This window comes from Columba livia, chromosome Z (assembly GCF_036013475.1).
Source record: "Columba livia isolate bColLiv1 breed racing homer chromosome Z, bColLiv1.pat.W.v2, whole genome shotgun sequence".
NCBI lineage: Eukaryota > Metazoa > Chordata > Aves > Columbiformes > Columbidae > Columba > Columba livia.
Genome location: NC_088642.1, coordinates 46,455,931 through 46,474,231, shown reverse-complemented (window position 1 = coordinate 46,474,231; position 18,301 = coordinate 46,455,931). Strand labels below are relative to the sequence as shown.

The following is an 18,301-nucleotide window of genomic DNA, read 5'->3' as shown; positions in this document are numbered from 1 at the left end:
TAGACAGCTGTGCATTGCATTATCTCGTGTCAAAAGAAGATACAGAAGAACGTCCAGTAATAAAATTCAAAAAAAAAGATATTTTTTATCTTCAGTAAATGTTTATGCATGCATTTTAGGATCTGTTGCTTTTTCATTTTGAAAAGCCAGACATAAATCAATTAACATAAACAAAGCTTGAAATAATTTGCCTGTAATTATGCACGTAAGTAAATGATCAGGAGAATCAACTACAGTTCTGCAATTAGACTTCCACATTTTAAACAAATTAGTCAATTCATCAAATTAACAGATACCTGAAAGAATACCTGATTTAATGAGATTTCATACATGAAATCTGTTAAATAAAATTCCTATCAACTTTACAGATAATTCATATCAGGAAGATTGGAATAATATGTGAAATGGGACTGCTTTTGGACTGTAAATAGATGTCCAAATTATTTATTTCAGATTACTTTCAACAAAAAAAGTCATACTATATGTCTAACGGTGCTTCATGTTTAGTATTTCTGCTAATACCACTCTATCCTGATTCAGATACTTAGTCTTTGAAAACAGCAAATTGAGGAAATATATCCATTAAAACAAAGAAGAAGCGGGGGGGGGGAGGTGGAAAGAAAGAAAACCACACTTCTTTAGCTGGTAAAATTCCCAAAACTTTGTGAATTGAATTTTAAAGCACAAAGCATTTCAGACAGGAAACAGAAAAAAACCTTTTCTACATATTCCACAAAGTTTAACTTCAGTTTCCTCAAAATTAAATAAGGCCCCTCAGCACTTATCATGCAAAATAATATCTTTCAAACTACATTATAAATGTGTTTTCTTCAAATAAATTCTTCACTTTTATACTGTATGCTAGAACATATCCTTTGATTAATCCTTTTATCTTATGCTTGATGATGAGTTGCTATTGAAGTGAGCGATACTCAGTTATACATTAAGATAGATGGTTCATTTTCTATTTCATGTCTAAAGGAAATTCAACAGGCATAATTCGCCTTTCATGTTCTCAGAAATGTGCTACACTGTCAGATCTAAACATTAATTACAGGCACTGTAATTTTTAAGAGCAAAAATAATCACCTGGCCTACAGTTAGCCTACTCTTCTGTAGAGATCCTGGCAATAGTGAAGACCTCAGTCAGAAATTTGCACATTATTCATATTCTTTATAAAAACAAGTTATATGAAGAGTGCACAAACTAGAAGTACTAACAGGTATCTTCATGCTTACAAAACAGCCCAAGTATTGACCCCACATAATGTTGGAATTAAAATTAAAATGTGATTTTTTTTACCCACCTGAAGACAAACCAAAATAACACAACTAATAAAACACAGGAGAATTTTTCTATTCAACATGACTGAGCACTGCTTGCCATAATAAATTTGATCTGCAAGATACTATATCTATACTGGCCAGACATTACATTAAAAAAGGTGCTTATTATAATATTCCTTAACATCATTTAAACTGGCCCAAGAGGCTCCCTGAAAAGCTTCCAAGGTCTGCAGATGGAGCCTGACTTCTGATGCCACTTTGTTGTTTACTAACAGTGATACAAATGCAGCATCATTTCAACAAACTCAGAAACATTGGAAAGATAGCTATCTGAGTTGGTCAACAGATTTTTTTTTTTAAACTTATGATGGCTGTAGTGAGGTTGTCTTTTCCATGAAACTTTTAACAGATACCTACTTTTAGTGTGACTGTCTTCTTATCAATGGCATTACTCAAAAGAAGAGGATGCTAAAATTCTGTATCAGAGTTTGGACAGTTTACAGTACAACAGTTATTTTTAATTTAGAGAAGAAAAAACAAACCAAAAATTTCCGTATGAGTGATAAAAAGACCTGTTTGCATATTTTCCATGTACATATATGTACTGAATCCAAAGACAAAACACAAAGGGTATTTTTATCAAAAAGTGAAAATATAACACAAGTTTCACCTACTGGAAGTTTTCAGGAGCAAATACGGAAGAGTTGCAATTCTACAGTAATCTTGTAGCTTAAGATGAATTCAAATTCATCTGTTGATACTAGACTTCAAAAGATGTAAAAAGAAACCCCCCAAAAAAACACTTACATTTGAGCCAATGCTTTTGCCTGGCTGTTGGTCAGTCTTTTCCTTTGAGAATACAACATTTATAGACTTTAGCAACATAAAGCTGGCACATTCCTGCAATTCTTTATGCACTGACAAATAATCCTCTTTCCAGTGGCACTGCCACTAGTAAGTACTACCTCTAGGGGAATGGTGACTGGTGAGTATTCCTGCTGTACATTCCTAATTGTTAGTTTAGTAAGGAAGTCACAAGATTTCAGTTCATCATTGTATGCACTGAAGTTTTGAGCCATACCAAAATAATCTACCAGTAGATTATTTTAATTGATCTTTATAAATCAGTAAGTCAAACAAAGGAACAAACAAACAACAAAACATCAAGAGCACCACAAACATTTTAGCCTTTTAGAAGCACCCTACATCTAAAAAATAATCCAAATGGAAAATTAAACTACCCAAGTGGAAATGCAGTGCACATTATGGAGCAGCAACAGGAGATATCCACAACACTTCAAATTGCTTTGATTCTCTTCTGTCTTTGTGTATAAAAAAGCATGGAGGTGCATGTGTGTTTCTCAATATGATTGCCATTTTCTTGCAAAAAAAGATTTTGTGCTGGCTTTCTACCAGTGATATTTCTGCTGTGATGACATAGGAGAGTCCTCCCCCTATCACTATCTTTTACCATTTGATCTCAGCTGACAGCATCCCACTTGTTTTCCAAATTAAACTGGATGACTAGTATTATTACAGTGTATGCAGGTATCATCTACACAAGTATGTACAAGATCACTACAAAGAAAGCTGGTTGAAAAAGCAGAAAGCATTAAATATTTGCCACCATCTGTAACTGCTGAGCTCCTCCTTTGCCCTGAATCCTCAGCTCCAATTGAAGCTCATGAGGACTGAAGGTGTCTCAATGCTTTCCAGGGTCTACCATTGCAGAATCAAATAAATGCAAAGTTATGTCCACTGAAGGATGTTTATTTTTACATAGTTTGAAGTCTGAGGCACTCCAAAATCACTTCAAAAGTCAGAGCAGATTATGTCCTGAATATCAGCATTTGGCATTTTTTTGTGTAGTAAAAGTAAAGAAACAGTACATACAGTGTGATCTGAATTTACTTGTTTCTGAGTACTAATATGCATATATGGAATGAATTCACTACATACACTATAGCTATGTAAAAGCTGTAGTCACATCACAGACTCATCACCACACTTCTCACATGATCAAACTGTTATATACTTCAAAAATTATACTATCTAATAAAAAAATTAAATATTGTTCATATAAGCTGTATAATAACCAAATGTAGCTAGAAATTGGTTCTTATAAGTCTAATACATACATGTGAAAAACAAAAAGGTTAAAAAAATGCCAATTTGATCTCAGATCCATTTAAAAAAAAATTGGTTTTTAAACATATCACTTTGACTTTGCTTTTTCATGTGAAGACAACAAATCAAATATCCTACTGCTGCATTTTCAAATTCCAGGAAGTGCTGTAAAACAAAAATATAAATAAGAACAGTGTGATGTGTTATGACATTCACAGGGTATAATTTTCCAGGGATACAAATAAATCCTGTCAGTCACTTCCAGTATGCACCTCACAACAAGCAGAAAGGCACAACTTAAGAAAGTATTTTGCATTTGTCTTGAATAAGTAAATCTGACGTACGTCCTGATATTGATTTTCAGAGTCTCATTTATTGGTAAAGACCAAAGACTGACCCACTGCACTGCTGCCCCCTAAACTGGGTTGCAAAATCCAGTGGCAATGACAAATCTCTTGTTATTTGTTATTTCAGAGAATGTTTCCTGGACAAGCTTCTCCATACTTTGAGTGCTATGCTGCACCACTGTTATTATAGGCATAAGGCAAAAAATAAAGCAATGGAAGTACCTTCATTTTTCTCATTCTCAGCTGAGAAAAACAAACATCAGGTAGAGCAGCATGCCTGAGAGAGTTAGGCTGAAAATGTACCGTTGCAGAGACAGCCTTTCGCAGGTGCCTCAGTCCAGGTCCCGCTCAGGGGTGGTGAGAACATGCTGGTGGGCTCCCCGCACAGGCCAGCCCAGTTAGGGTTTGACTGGGGGACATGACACAGGGCTTCACACAAGAGGAGCCAAAGCAGTCACTGAAACAGCTCACACTCTGTGGCCTTCCCAATAAGCTGGGCTTTTCACTTTTTTTCTCTTGGCAAGGTTTGCCAATTGGTTGCCTGTTCAGAAACTGGGCAGCAAGCCCACCGCCCACATGCCATCCAGATGCTCCAGCCTCTCACCAGTCTGCTCTTACAGGGTCCTGCATTTCCAGAAAAAAAATCAACTATACTGCCTCAGTCCCTCTGACGTTGCTCATTAAGGTTTTTCAGGACATAGCTGTTTTCCACTATAATACATGCCCCTTCTGTCTTCTAAATTAATAAAAGTTTATGCACAGGTCAACATCACAAATGACATGACAGACATAAGATTGCCCCTGATGAGCCCAGTTTTTCAAGGAGATGAAAAGATGAAGAGATTTAGTTCACTGCCTTCTGGAAAACTTACCGTTGCAGTCTGTGCTGTGCATGTGCATTCCCAGGGACAAATAACTTGAAATATAATTGAATTAATTTCATTTTTATGCCTACACATTTGCCCATCTCCAAGGATATGCTGTCCTTCACAACTGCTTACCTATCAAAAGTTCTCTATTGTCAGTCCTGCCAACAGAAATCATCTAGCTACCCAACCTGCTATATGACTTTGAACAAACCTGTGTTAAACTACCAAACATACACTTCCAGATCTCTGAATTAACACCAGATCTATTTTCATTCTGCCTTTTACTATGCTCTTGAATGAATACCATATTAAGAATCACACCTTCCTAGGTCTGCGTAAGGCCATACAAGACAGAATGAGAGCTGAGCCAAGGCCACCATCAGGCCTTGGACACAACTCTTCCCTCTTTAGACTTAAGAAGCCATGGACACAGGGGCATGTGCCACACAAAAAGGTGTTGATGCTGCCTTCAATTAGTTGTTACAGATTTCTGCATCGGCAAGAGAAGCTAAGCATAGGGATCAACCAGAGCCCACACTAAGGAGAAAAACCTTATATTTCCCTTCTGATTTTGAACCTCATATTTATTTACTGTGTTGGAAAATGTACTGACACTTGTGCTCTGCATTTTCCATTTGATCATTAGTTAGAATCACATTGAGGCTGGTTACTTACACATCTGAGATCCAATCAGCCTGTGATTTGCATATGCACAACGCCAATTGGCTTCAATGAGAGCTGCACGTGCACCGCTGATAAATAACTGAGCCCCCATAACTCAGCTTCCACAAGTCACCCATCAAAGGGGAGTCAAACTGGTATTGTGATAAATGTATGGAATTTCAAAGCAAAAGAAGCTAAACTTACGGACACACATTTCCCTGCTTTCATAAAATCCAGGGCAGCACTGGGATTTACGCCTGTACATTGTCTTTTCACCATGTCTGTAGGCAGTACGGTAACTGATCCTACGGGAAAGAATGAATGGTTGTTACACATAATTCATGTTTCAGAAACAAAACAATATATGTTCTTACAAATTTTAAAAAACATTCCAGTATCATTGAGACAAAAAAGCTCAAGGAGACCTTGATTTATCTGTTGATGAGTTCAAGAGTCCTAGTGATTCCCCACTGGAAAAAAAGTTAAGGATTTTGGCTACTTAACTAACATGCAAACTAGAGCATCACTGCCTTTGCCATTACCATCCCCTATGGAGACTAAAGGCTGGCAATACAAATCAGTTTGCTGGATAATTACAGCTATCAGTTTCCAAGGGAAGGACTTCTGGGGATCATGCTCCCAAGGCTGAGTCAGTTTTCTTGGGGCAGACATATTGTGGGAAGAGAATTTCTGGATAAGGCAAGAGATGTGAGGGCTCACGGGAGAGCTCAGACTTCCCGGGCAGCCGGCAGTGCTGCACGCCTCTTGCCACCAGGGCGGATGCGTCTTGCCGAGCACAGCTCTGCAGGGTGGTGGTGAGCAGCACACAGAGAAATCAGCACATAAACACGTCAAGAACTGCCAATAATAAAGTTTCCTTCTGACACAAGCAAGTAGTGTTTATCAGAAGCGGGCTCACCCGCTGCTTCCTCCCCTCTGCCCCTCAGCATGTCCATAAATCTCTTCCCCCAGCTCTCCTAGCTGCTGACCACATTGTCCACCAAGCAGTAAATACATCCCCAAAACACCTGAGACAGTCTGAACTACAGCAAAAAACAGCTTGTTTTTTTAAATGTGTCACAGGTAAACAGCTTGTTTTTTTAAATGGTGTCACAGGTAAACAAAGTGCAATCTCTCTTTGAACTCAGTATCTGCTTTTAACACACTCTCCATACTGATCTGTCTCCTCTAGCTGCTGTGCCCCAGGGAGCCTTTCCAGCTTCTGATGGTTCATACTCAGCTAAGGAAAATGCTTTTTACAGCTATCACTAGTTTTTAATCATTCAACCTCTCCTTACTTTCTGCAAGCACAAGGAGTTTCCTTTAAGAAATTCTTTTATTTCCTTTTCAAGTGGCATACACTTTCCCTGGAACATAAGGTTGCAAGGAGCAAGGGGACTCTCACAACATTTCTGAACCAGTACACCTCACAGGGTCTGGGGAGTTCAATTTTGTGCATTGTATGCTTTTTCCCAACCTGTTTGTTTTATGTTAGCACTTTATGGGAAGGTACAAGTCAACCTGCTAATAAAACATGTGACATTGCTTGGACAAGCATTTTCCAGTTGACACAGACCGTAACAGTTATGTAAACTATAGTTAGTATATACCTAAAATATTTACAATATCAACAAGATAAGCAGTTTGACAATATTAGCAGTTATACATCACCTGTGTCGTGTGCACTTGAACCAGTTTAGAATGTCAGTACAACTGGTGTAGTAGATTTGATCAAAAGGATGCGGATATGACTCTTGCACTGTAACTGAATAACTGGGGAGAGACGGAGAAAGCAGACAGATTATCAAGCAAGTCCTTTATAGTAGAGTCTGAATTAATTAAGTCTTTTACAGAGCCCTGGTATAGAAATGAATAAATATTAACAAATACCTCACGTGGAACAAAAACACACAGAAGGTTCAAATTTAGGTAAAACATGAACCAACTAACTTTATAAAACAGAAGATATAAATTGAAATATTGTTCTTCCACCAACAAAAGAAAAATAGCTATGTGGAAAACCAGCATGTCTCTCCTGTATAAAACATTTCATGAAACAGTACTACTAGACATTTTAAGGAAAGTAATGTAAGCCTAAATTTAAAACAAACAAACAAAACTAAATAAATAAATAAACATTAAAAAAAAAAAAAAAAAACAAAACCAAAACACCTGTGTCTCAAATGAACAGTAAATTGAAGTAATATGTTGTTTGTGTTCTCTTGTGGCAATAAACTTTTACTAACATCATCAGACAGCTGGAAAACTAGTTAAGAGCCAGAAAATGAGGTAGCTTCTGCTATCATACAAAACAGAAAGATCTTGCTGGATTTTCAGAGAAATATCTTTTTCAAACTGAAGCTGTATCCACAGCAAAATGTCTTGTTTGGTAGCTGAAAGGTCTGCCAGTGTATTTAGACATTGAGTGTTAGCACAGAAATACACCTAACTAATGATTGATTACTGAAAAACGATACAGCTATTATGCCATCAGCCTATTCAGCAATCATGAACGATAAAATATTAAAGTCAATACCTTATTCTGTTTACTGGCTAATTCTTAAGAGAGAAACTTTTTTTTTTTTTTTTAGAAATACTGTGCTTAAGTCCTGCTACTGCCTTCTGCCAAATTATAAGCAGAAATAAATCTACGCTCTGAAGAATAAATCCTATAAATAAATCTATACTCTGAAGTCCAGAGCCTCTAGAGCTGTCAGCGGGGCAAGAGGAACAGAGCCCTGTTGCAAAAGGGAAAAATATTGAATCACCCTAGAAAACACTCCAGCAGGCTGTGTGCGCTGGCAGTCAGTCAGTTCTTAATTGCGCAACAGGGCTGGAAAACACAGGAATGCATGGCAAGTTCCTGCAGTAGGACTAATTCCCAGGACCAGCCAAAACACTTACTCAGTGTGTAGCCCCTTCGGCTTTCACTCACTTTCACTCACACCCTGTTTGACCTCTTAGTGCCTGTTGCACGGTAACAGCCACAATCTCCTCTTCCTGCTGTCATCACCTATACTGAAGGAAAACACATCCAGACCCGCTTACTCAAACTACCTACAACTAACTCTGTTTTTCCCACATCCATGTGAAGGAGAGCAACCCTAATCCATCCAGCTGTTTGACCTAGTTGACAAAACACTGGTGAGGTGCCGCCACTCGCTTGGGGCTCTGCGCTTTTTGTTCAAGGCAGGGTACGTTCTACCCCTTTTTGCTGTGGTCGTGGTTCATGTGTAGAGACTGCTTTATTACTGGTTGGAGTAGATTTATTTAGAGCATATAGCACTGCCAGTGGCAGCCACAGTAAAGGGCTTGTAGACAGGGATTTACTCTTTCCTACTTAGATACCTTTGTTGCCTGCTCTGAGCAATAGCATGAATGTTTCATTAAGTTTACTTCACGTTCCTCCCCATTTCTAAGACTCAGAAGAAGAAGGAAAAAAGCTCATGCAACAAAATGGGCATGCTCTCTAGATATTTTTTTCTTGCCACAGACTTTGATTAGTTTGTTTTAAAATACATTATGCAATGTAAATAGTTATATTTGGGGTTTTTTCCCATTTTGCTTTCCTAGATCAAGGCTCCCTTCAAAACCACTTTTATATATAAAAACAGTAAACAAAACATACCAAATGTAGAGCAATATCCAGTAACATTGCAGATATGTGCTGAATACTATAAACAGGTGTTTAGTAGAGTAACTGCTTCATATACACAGTGTTGTATAAGTCAAATTGTACACAACGGTAGGCACAGAGACTCCAAATGCTTCACATGAAGCTCAGATAAATTCCTAGGGAAAGCCCTTAAGTGTGTTGTTGCTTTTTTTTCTTTTTTTCATAGAGAGACTTTATTAGAAAGTGAATACAAGCTTCAATTTTCTTTATAAAGATTCAGCCATAACACGGGGAAATAAATATACAGTGGCATAGTAGCATATCCAGTGATTAATCATAAAACACAGTTTACCTGTGCAGGAAATACTGATGTCCTCAAAAAAACAGACTGTCTCAAGGACTAGCTGATCAGTCATGGCGTTAATACTAATGAGACCATAAGGCTTGGTTTCACTACTATAACAACCTTTACACAAGAAAAGAAGCAAATGCTTGTGGCTCAACCTCTCCTACCCATTGTGGTGTCTTCCTTGCAGTTAACATGAAACTGACTGAATGAACAGACAAATTAAATCGATGAATTTCTTTCTGTAGGCTACAAATTTCTGAACCTCATAAAAAAATTAAACAACAAATCTTAATTCAGATTCTGTGAATGCTGAACAGGTACAAATCAGCATAATCAAATTTGGCCAAACTCCAATATGGTTGATTATATTTTGCATAAGTAAGAGCTTCTTCTCACTTAAATTGAAAAAAAAGCTTTCTTTATTCACTTCTGGCACCCAGATGGCTGTGTAGCATTGCTACTGTCACTGTAATGTTTTTTTTTGCATCCTAATCCCTACTGCAAAGATGACTGCATTTCAGCCCAGTGTGAAATAATCTTTTACTTATCCATGAACTTACCTTGCCCATGCAGTAATGAGAATTTTTCCCAGTTCATTACTCAACTAACAGTTTTAAATAATTTTTAAAATACCATGTAAAACAAAACTAAATTATTACAATCAGAATTAATGTCATGTACTTTTCCAGACAAAAATATTACCTTTCCCAGTGGCTACACACATTGGGATCTTCCAGATTCAAAGATAAAGTTGTTCCCATCCAATGGTACAGGAGTATGACCAGGAAGCCAAAAAAGGAGTTCAAATGAAGAACCATCTTTCCTAAAAGGTTGCTGTAAGAAAAAGTATTTATAACATATAAACCATATTATAAAAATTATAAAGGAATTACAACTATTGATCCCTACCTAATCAATATATATGATATAAAGCAACAGATACTTCAAGGAACACACACTGCTCGCCTAGCAGAAGCAATATCATGCCTAATTTGAAAAAAAAACCCAAATGGAACAGTTTCACACAAGTGGCAGGGCAGTCAGGTGGTGAACATTTTAGAGGTCCCACTGTCCCATCAAATTGCAGGCAGCCAGGCTTAGTCTGTTCAGTGATGTTTTGTCCACACCAAGTGACAGAGCTGCAATTTCAAGGCTGGCTATTGCTGAAGACCACAGGACCAGAAAGGTTCAGCCAATGACACAGTGCCAGAAACCCTGCACATCACTTAGGCACAGGGGGATGTTGTGCTACCCCATTCATTGCCAGCAGCACCCCCAATTCCTGCAGCCTATGGTGACCTCTTAAAAACCCCAGATGCCACTTCATCTCAAGCAGCATCTTTCGTAAAAAGTCTGTTCCCCAAAACTACACACTGCTTTCACTATGTGACTTCTCTTAAAAATGCTTAAGCACCTGAGGCACAGGCCAGCAAGGGGGGTGATGCCCAAGGTCTGCTTGCAAAATGCTGCGCCCCAGCACTTGGTCACTGCCTCGACCTGCGTGTCTCCATAAACTGCCTTCTTACAGGGCCCAGGCAACAGTGTCACGTGGAAAGGTGCAACTCAGAGGAACGAAAAGCATTATAAAGACATTCTGCAGCACTTAGGAGGTGGTGTTGCTTATTTTTTTAGTGCAAATATTTTAATGAAATAATAAATATGCATGAATACTCCTTATCAGTTCTTCAGGATGTTAGACAACACTATTGGAAGATCCAATGTGAGCTCAGGACTTGCAAAAAATGGCTTTTACTAGCTAACCTACAGTTCTTATGCAAACAAATTAATTAATTAGGGGAAGGGTTTAAATGACTTTGCTTTGCATTGTTGACAGTGCCACATGTTATCCTGCGTTGTTACTGCTCTTTAGAGTTGAATTCCTAATATAGTTTGCAAAAATACCCCCTCCTCTGCCAATCATACAGTTCCCAAACACAGTAAAAATTCTGTTCATAAAAAAGTTATTGTAATAACATAAAAATCTAAAAGATTGTCCTAAAACTTTGACTAGGTCTTTGTTTTCAGGCAAATTACTTTGCATACTGAGACACTTTTAATCCAACCTGCTGTTAATTCACAAATGCCAGAATGAATGTTGCTAATAGGTAATTTGTAAAGACTTAAACTACTTATTTCCCTTTCAGTGAACATTTGACATTATATCCTCATTTACACACACATTTTAAGACTATGTGGCTACAGACATCAAATAAAAATGAAATCATTGAGTCTAATTGATAGTATAAGAAAATAATTTCTAATAAATATGTTTGTTTTGAAATAATGCAAATAATTTTAACAAAGGAAATTAATCAGAAATAGAATTTTCTTCCTTTAAATATTATGGAACAGAATAAAGCAAACCACACCAATAACTTTATTTTAAGAGAACAAAAGTCCACTGGGCCATGAGAAAAAAATAGACATGAAATAGTCTTACTTTACCTTCTTCAGAAGTCAACATTCAAAATCTCACAAAAAGAAACTATTATATTTGAGATATCTGAGGATACAGAGATGATCTCGTTTTGTTGAATCCCTCTTGAAAAATCAGGGCTGCTAAAAGACATTTCATGGTCTGTAACTGCTACTCTGTATGCACACTGCACAGCAGAGTAGTCAGTGTACAGTTGTTTAAAGAGCAGTAAAAGCATCTGTATTTTCAGGTAATAATTTCAACAAAGTGGCTATTTCTCTCACTGAAAATAGTCACTTTGATTATTCACACTGTAAACTTTATCTCCTTTTTTCCCTTTTATTCTCAACTTCAGTAACTTTCCTTTTGGATACATTTAACGAATTTTGAAATAAAAAAAAAAAAATCATTTGCATGAACCCCCTAGTGTAAAACTTGATTGCATTCCAGATCTTTTGCTTAATTATTAAGGAAAATCAAAACAGAAAATCAGTACAACTGATTAGCATTGCTAAGGTGTTTATATTAGCAATAAAAAATGTAGATGACTAATTTAACCCTTGCTGTCTACAGTTTGCACTGAGATACCCTGAACAGAGATTAATTTTTCGTATTATATATTGCTTAAATTATCTCACCCAATAATACATCAGTATCTTCACTATCTACATATACATAGCACCCTGGTTTAAGCACTGAAAATGCTAATTTTAGAGAAGACCTTCTCTATGCAAATTAGTGATTAGTAGATGTATCAGAGAGTAAATAACTCATGCTAAGACAGAAAGCTCCTCTGACATCCTAGAGCATATTGTATAATTTATGTTTCTGAGTCACAAAAAGGAATTTGCTACCAGGCATCAAGCTTTCTACTGTGAGTAGCACTACTGACCTCCATGAAAAATAACTTCAAAGAGGCAAATGGTTGTTCCCAGAATACTCTCCACTATCAGCAACATGTCTGCATATATGGGGGGGATTAGAGGTGAGGGAGGGAGCAGAAGATATTTTTCAGACTTCATGCGGGAGTTAGCAAAATACATTTTTCAATCATTTCTATTGTTAACCAATATGTACTATGCTCTCAGTGCAGGTGAAGTCTCTGACTTCACAACCCAGCTGACCACACAGAAAATTTAACCTAGCTCATGGCGTTCGACTGCCAGGTCTTTCTTCCACTGAAGTACACAGCAGAACACATACATCTCAACAGAACACTAAAATCTTTTTGCATTTTTTATACTATTTGAGGCAAAAACTTTGGTTTACAAAGCCGCACGTTGACTTTCATTTGAGCAGGATCTTTACGGCAGATCCTCTGCAATATGAGGTCTGTTCAGTTCAGAGACTTGTCTGCTTCCCTGGACTTTAATACGAGCCCATGGTTTCAAAATACTAACAGCAAAGCAGTGCAGCTGCACGAAGCAACTGTAGAATACTCCCCTAAGTTTCTGTAATCTAATTAAGGAAACTTAGCTCATTATACATTTATTATATAAAAGGAATATATTAATAGTCATCAAAAATAGTAATATTAAAAAATTAATCAGATCATCCCAAGGCATAATTACTAACAGGTTATTTTTAAACAGTGTTGCAGGTGTACAGGTATCCCAAAAATAAATTCCCATAAATTACAGGTACTCCCTCAAACGCATTTTACTGTGAGCAACTACATGAACTACATGAACTACATTCATCTCAGTAGTAAGTAGATGAAAAAGCCTTTATGCGCACCATATGGACACAGACAGTTAACTATTACTACCCATCATCTGAGATTTGTAGACACTTTCTCTGCCACCACTGTGTCGACGGCTTTTGCTTTGGTTTGGAGTTTTTTTCCTATAGAGTTCAGGATCAAAACCAGAGAAAGAACAGAAAGCTAAAAAAGACAAACAAATGTTTCTTCTCTAGGTAGTGAAAACTCAGACACTATTAAAAGTTAATCTCTCCACCCATCCAGGGCAGAACCACAAGCAAAACTCAGGACACCGAGCTCTCCCTCAGATTTGTTGTAGCTAAAGGTAAATAAACATGAGTGGACCTGGGGGAGCAGGGGAAGGTGAAACAATGCAAAATGTAAAAGAAATTAAGGTTGCTTAAGGCTGCAAACAAGTCCTTTCTGGTCAGCAAAATCAAGTGCTGCCGGTAAATTAAGCAGGATTAGAACTGCATGAGCAACAGAGAATAGTACGACACAGTTGCTAACATGACATAATGGACCCAAGACCAAGGGAAATGCTGATGCAGCTTTCTCATTACTGTTGCAAAAGCATTTTTACCACTGTAACATAAAAAATGCAGCAGGAACATGCCACTTAGATAGAAAATGAACTTCAGAATAGTAAGAGCTTTTCCTACTCTGTCATGGTATCCATAAGGTTTTACAACACTCATTTCTGCCTTTTGCAGTGATACTGTGAGAGTATACCAAACTGTTCTCTGGGCTGCAATCCCATGGGCTGTTCTTAATTACACTTACATTGCATTAACCTGCCACGTACAGCAAATGCTATTTTAAAAAATCTTCATTCTGCCCATCACAGTTGAACTTGCAGACTGAACTGTAAACCACACAGTCATTACCGAGGGGTCCCTGGCTGGTGCCTCTGCCTTCACACTCCCCAGAGCATGACAAAGCCAGCAACCCATAACAGGCTTGGTGACTGCTACCCACAAATGGAAATCACAGCTCCAGATGAGATAAAGACTTTTTCTAAAGATTTTCTGGTAAAGAATTGTTTGGTATTTCATTTCCTGTGTATTGTTTTTCATAACATCATAGTCTCCTCACTCCTGAGGTTCAGCTCTTCTACGAGGGGCGCAATTTGTTTGTAAAATAATCTCTCACACTACTGATGTCAGGCAAAGCACAATTTGAACCTGACCTAATCTTGTCAATGATGATTAGTCCCGTGTTAACTTCCGTGAAAAAAGTTGATTGCTTGTATTGATTACATTAGAGAATTAATGGGTGAAGCGCAGAAGGTATTTTTGCTTTGGAAATCAGTAAATCAGTTTGATGCTGTGTCACATCAAGCCTCACTCATAAGCCGAATACGAATTAACCCTAATAGGAGCATTATCACACAGACCCAAGGCTGGCTGTAAATAAAGTGATCGGTGTCTTCTCGAATCCTCAAAATATGTCACTTCAAAGGCATCACCACCAGTTAGGGTAGCTCAGAAGAGACCAACATGCAACCCATCTGGCAAGGCTGAGACTCTGCTTGACAGAAAATGTGAGGGATCTGGACAGCTAATATGACAGTTTGCTAAATAATAACCTAATAGTGCCATAAACTGAATGACCCTTTCACATCTCCCATGATCAGAGATTACAAGGGTCCTTCTTGATGCAGTTCAATCAAATCTGAGCCTCTTAGCTCCTGCTTCTTTACCCTTAAACCCCATTGCTCATCCAAATGTGTGCTGACAGGTATTGCCTTAGCCACACAGTGACTGACACCCTGACCTTGCTAGTGAATTTGCTGAATATATGACTAGCCACAAACTATACTAACCCAATCCCCAAGTCCTCCCTCAAAACACAGTATTCACTTCCTTATTTCATACCCTAGTAGTCAAAAGTAACAATCCCTCCAGTTTTCCTCTTCACATGTTTGTTCTTCTGCAAGCTTTTTCACTTCTGAGGTCCCTCTGGGGGGTAGCAGTTATTTAGGCCAATTTAGACAAGGTTGGGCTTACAAGCCAATGCAGCCACATCATAGGTTTCCCTTCTCAGACACTAGGAGGTCTTACATGAAAAAGAGAGTACCCTTAAGTCACTCAAAAACAGTTTTATTGTGGACAAAATCTCAAATTTTTAGTTAGTACCTAAGATTCAAAGTGAAACAGACACCAAAGGTGTTTAATATGGACTAAGCACATGAAATGGAAAAAAAATAATGTAGACCAGTACCTGAAGAATAACCACATCAGAGGCTAAGTGTGCTGGAAAAGTTTCCTTTATGGGGACAGATACAGTGCTACTTTTTTCATGTGCCATATTATTAAGAAAAACAAATCATTAATGAATATCCATTTTTCTTCATTTCGTAGATTATATCATTTTTATTTTTTTTGTGTCTTTAATTATCAGAGGTTTGTAGGAAAATTAGGTTTAAGTAATCACAATGCATGGGTATGTGTTCTGGTCTCATGCCCAGTAACTTCTAGATCCATTGGTCATTCAAACGCAAATTAACAGAAGCAAAGAAATCTTGAATTGTCAAGTTCCAGAGAATCCACTAATAAAACACAAGTCTGGAGAATACCAGGCTTTATCTGCCTATAAGTCATGGAAATACCTGTTTCAAAAGCTATGGCATCACGATCCTTTATGTAACGTTATAATTTCAAAGGCTGCATATCTGTACCATTCCTTCTAAATATAAATAACAACACATAATCTGATTTTAAATAGCAGAAAGAACATGTTAAACTGTATTTTGGAGTAGGCACCTTCTACTTAAACATGAAAACGTTCAGGCAGAAGGCTAGAGAGGCGGGGAGCCGTCACACATCGTTTTACAAGTGTCAAACCATCTCTCGCACCACAATTATAAGGACAGTTCCATTTCCAGAATGAAATAAGTTTACTAGAAACACTGGAGGAAACAAAAATCTTTAGCTCTCAGCCAACTTCTAGTTCTATACTAGCAATGCCAATCAGCACTGCAGCATGGTCCCAGTTAGCTGGCCCCTCCATAGGACTGTATGCCCCAGCATCAGTACAGACCCAAAAGCACAATGCTATTCCATCACCAGCATAAAGCGGGTCCTAAAGGATTCTGTATTTCCCTGCAAGTCAGTCAGCAGTGTCTTTTACAATATCTGTTCTTACTGTAAAATATGAGATTAGAGTTTCCCTAAGATTTTCTGGCCTCTTGAAAAGCAAGACTCTTTTTGGCCCACCAACTTCACTTACTGCCATGCAACACTCTCACAGTACAGTAGGAGCTTCCATAGCCACTAAGTTGGCAAGGATGATATATCCATTTATCAGTCCTCTTCTCCCTCAAATCAGTCTTAAAAGGAGAGGGAAAGGAAGTTCAGTGGAAGTCAAGTTTGCATGAGGCAAGGAGGCATGGTAAAGACAAATGCCAGCATGCCAGATCCTTTGCAGATGGACTCATTATTATTCCTCTGAGGCAGGCTGCCAAACATCACAAGCATGGGGTCACTTCACTGTAGCTGTAATTGTCCACTAAATCAGAACACTGTTCACATTAAAAGATTTTTTTTTCAGGCAAATAACAAGTATAGGTGTTGAACATGCAAACCTATGATCATTAAGGTTACATGGTTTTGTATGTTTAAAGATTATTCACACAGGAAGTCGAGAAGGTGAACTGTTAACAAAAATCTTTTGGCTAAGTGTGCTGTCCGGTTATTTTCCACCCAGATGAAAAGTTACCCAATACAGCTAAAGCTGTCTAGAATCCAAATCAAAGTATCTGAAAAGCACACTTTCAGAAGATGAAATGGCAGCTAGAACATAAACCCTGATGCACTTCTTTTACACAAGACACTTTAAGTGAACCATAGAAAATTATGTCAGGTCAGTATACTTATTATCTATTTCTGTTCTGAGTGTCAGTGGGCAAATGTTTATTGCTTTAACTTCAGGTTCTCACACCAAAAATAAAAAAAGGAAAATTCCTCAGGATGCTTAATGTTCATTCATCCCAAACCAAACAATGAAACAAGAGTAAGTGATGGATAGAGAAGCTATATGTGAGATGAGGAAGGCCAAACAAAAGGAAATTGTTTCTAAAAATAATTTATAATAAACAAATTTTGTAAACACAGACCACTGAAAATCTTCACCAGCTGTGCCTGTACTGTTGATGGTAGTGTTGTATCAGGGTCATATTTTCAGTCAAAGGCAACATGCAGCTTGTCACCAGGGGACAACTCAAGACCAAGAGTAGTTCCCCCTTCCATGCATAAGGAAGGGCATATAGGAGCCTGGTTTTTGAAAGGCCGCCCTCAACCACCATCTCTTAAGCGTCTGTAGATCTTTAGAGTTCACTGTTTCCCAGCTGACTGCCATTTGTGGGCAAGTTATTGCAGCTGTTTGTTTCCTGCACCCTCTAGCCAGAGCTTCAAGGTCTTCCTCCTCCCCTTCCAGCCCCTTTCCACAGCTGCAGATTGCCCTGGGGCTGGCCAGCTGTCCCCACAGAAGCCACAGCGGTGGGATGCAGAGGCATGTGGGAGCCAGGGGATGGCTGGTGACGTTACCCGGCTGGGATGAGGCTACTGACGCAGGGACCAGCAGCCTTCAGTCCATACACAGATGGCATCTATCAGCCCTGGACATCTTTACCAGAGTGGCTGTTGACAGTTACCAGTCAGTTAACAGTAACTCATACTTTAAGAGAGGCTGTACAGTACAGGACTTGATACAAAAATCATATCCACACAGACTTCCTTTCCCCTCCCTCCTCATTTTTTTTTTTTAAATCAAATAATGTGTTGCTTACTGGACGACCAGTCTGTATATTAAACCCCAGGCTGTTTTAATAGTACCAGTGAAAGCTAAAAGGCTAAGAGTAAAAATAACTGGATGCATGTGTTTAAGGAAACTTAATTCTCAAGTTAGACATTAGTGGCATGTAT

The 18,301-nt window shown here is 38.1% G+C and overlaps 1 protein-coding gene across 1 annotated transcript in view; it reads right to left on the bottom strand.

Moving 5' to 3' along the window:
* Positions 1-18,301, bottom strand: part of MEGF10 (multiple EGF like domains 10) — a 106,531-nt gene that overhangs the window by 70,296 nt on the left and 17,934 nt on the right. Inside the window, exons 2-4 of the mRNA XM_065045696.1 lie at positions 9,961-10,092; positions 6,965-7,066; positions 5,498-5,598 (exon numbers count right to left, since the gene is read on the bottom strand). Of these exons, the coding sequence (XP_064901768.1) occupies positions 5,498-5,598; positions 6,965-7,066; positions 9,961-10,076 (319 nt within the window). The 5' untranslated portion in view covers positions 10,077-10,092. The remainder of the gene's footprint in view (positions 1-5,497; positions 5,599-6,964; positions 7,067-9,960; positions 10,093-18,301) is intronic.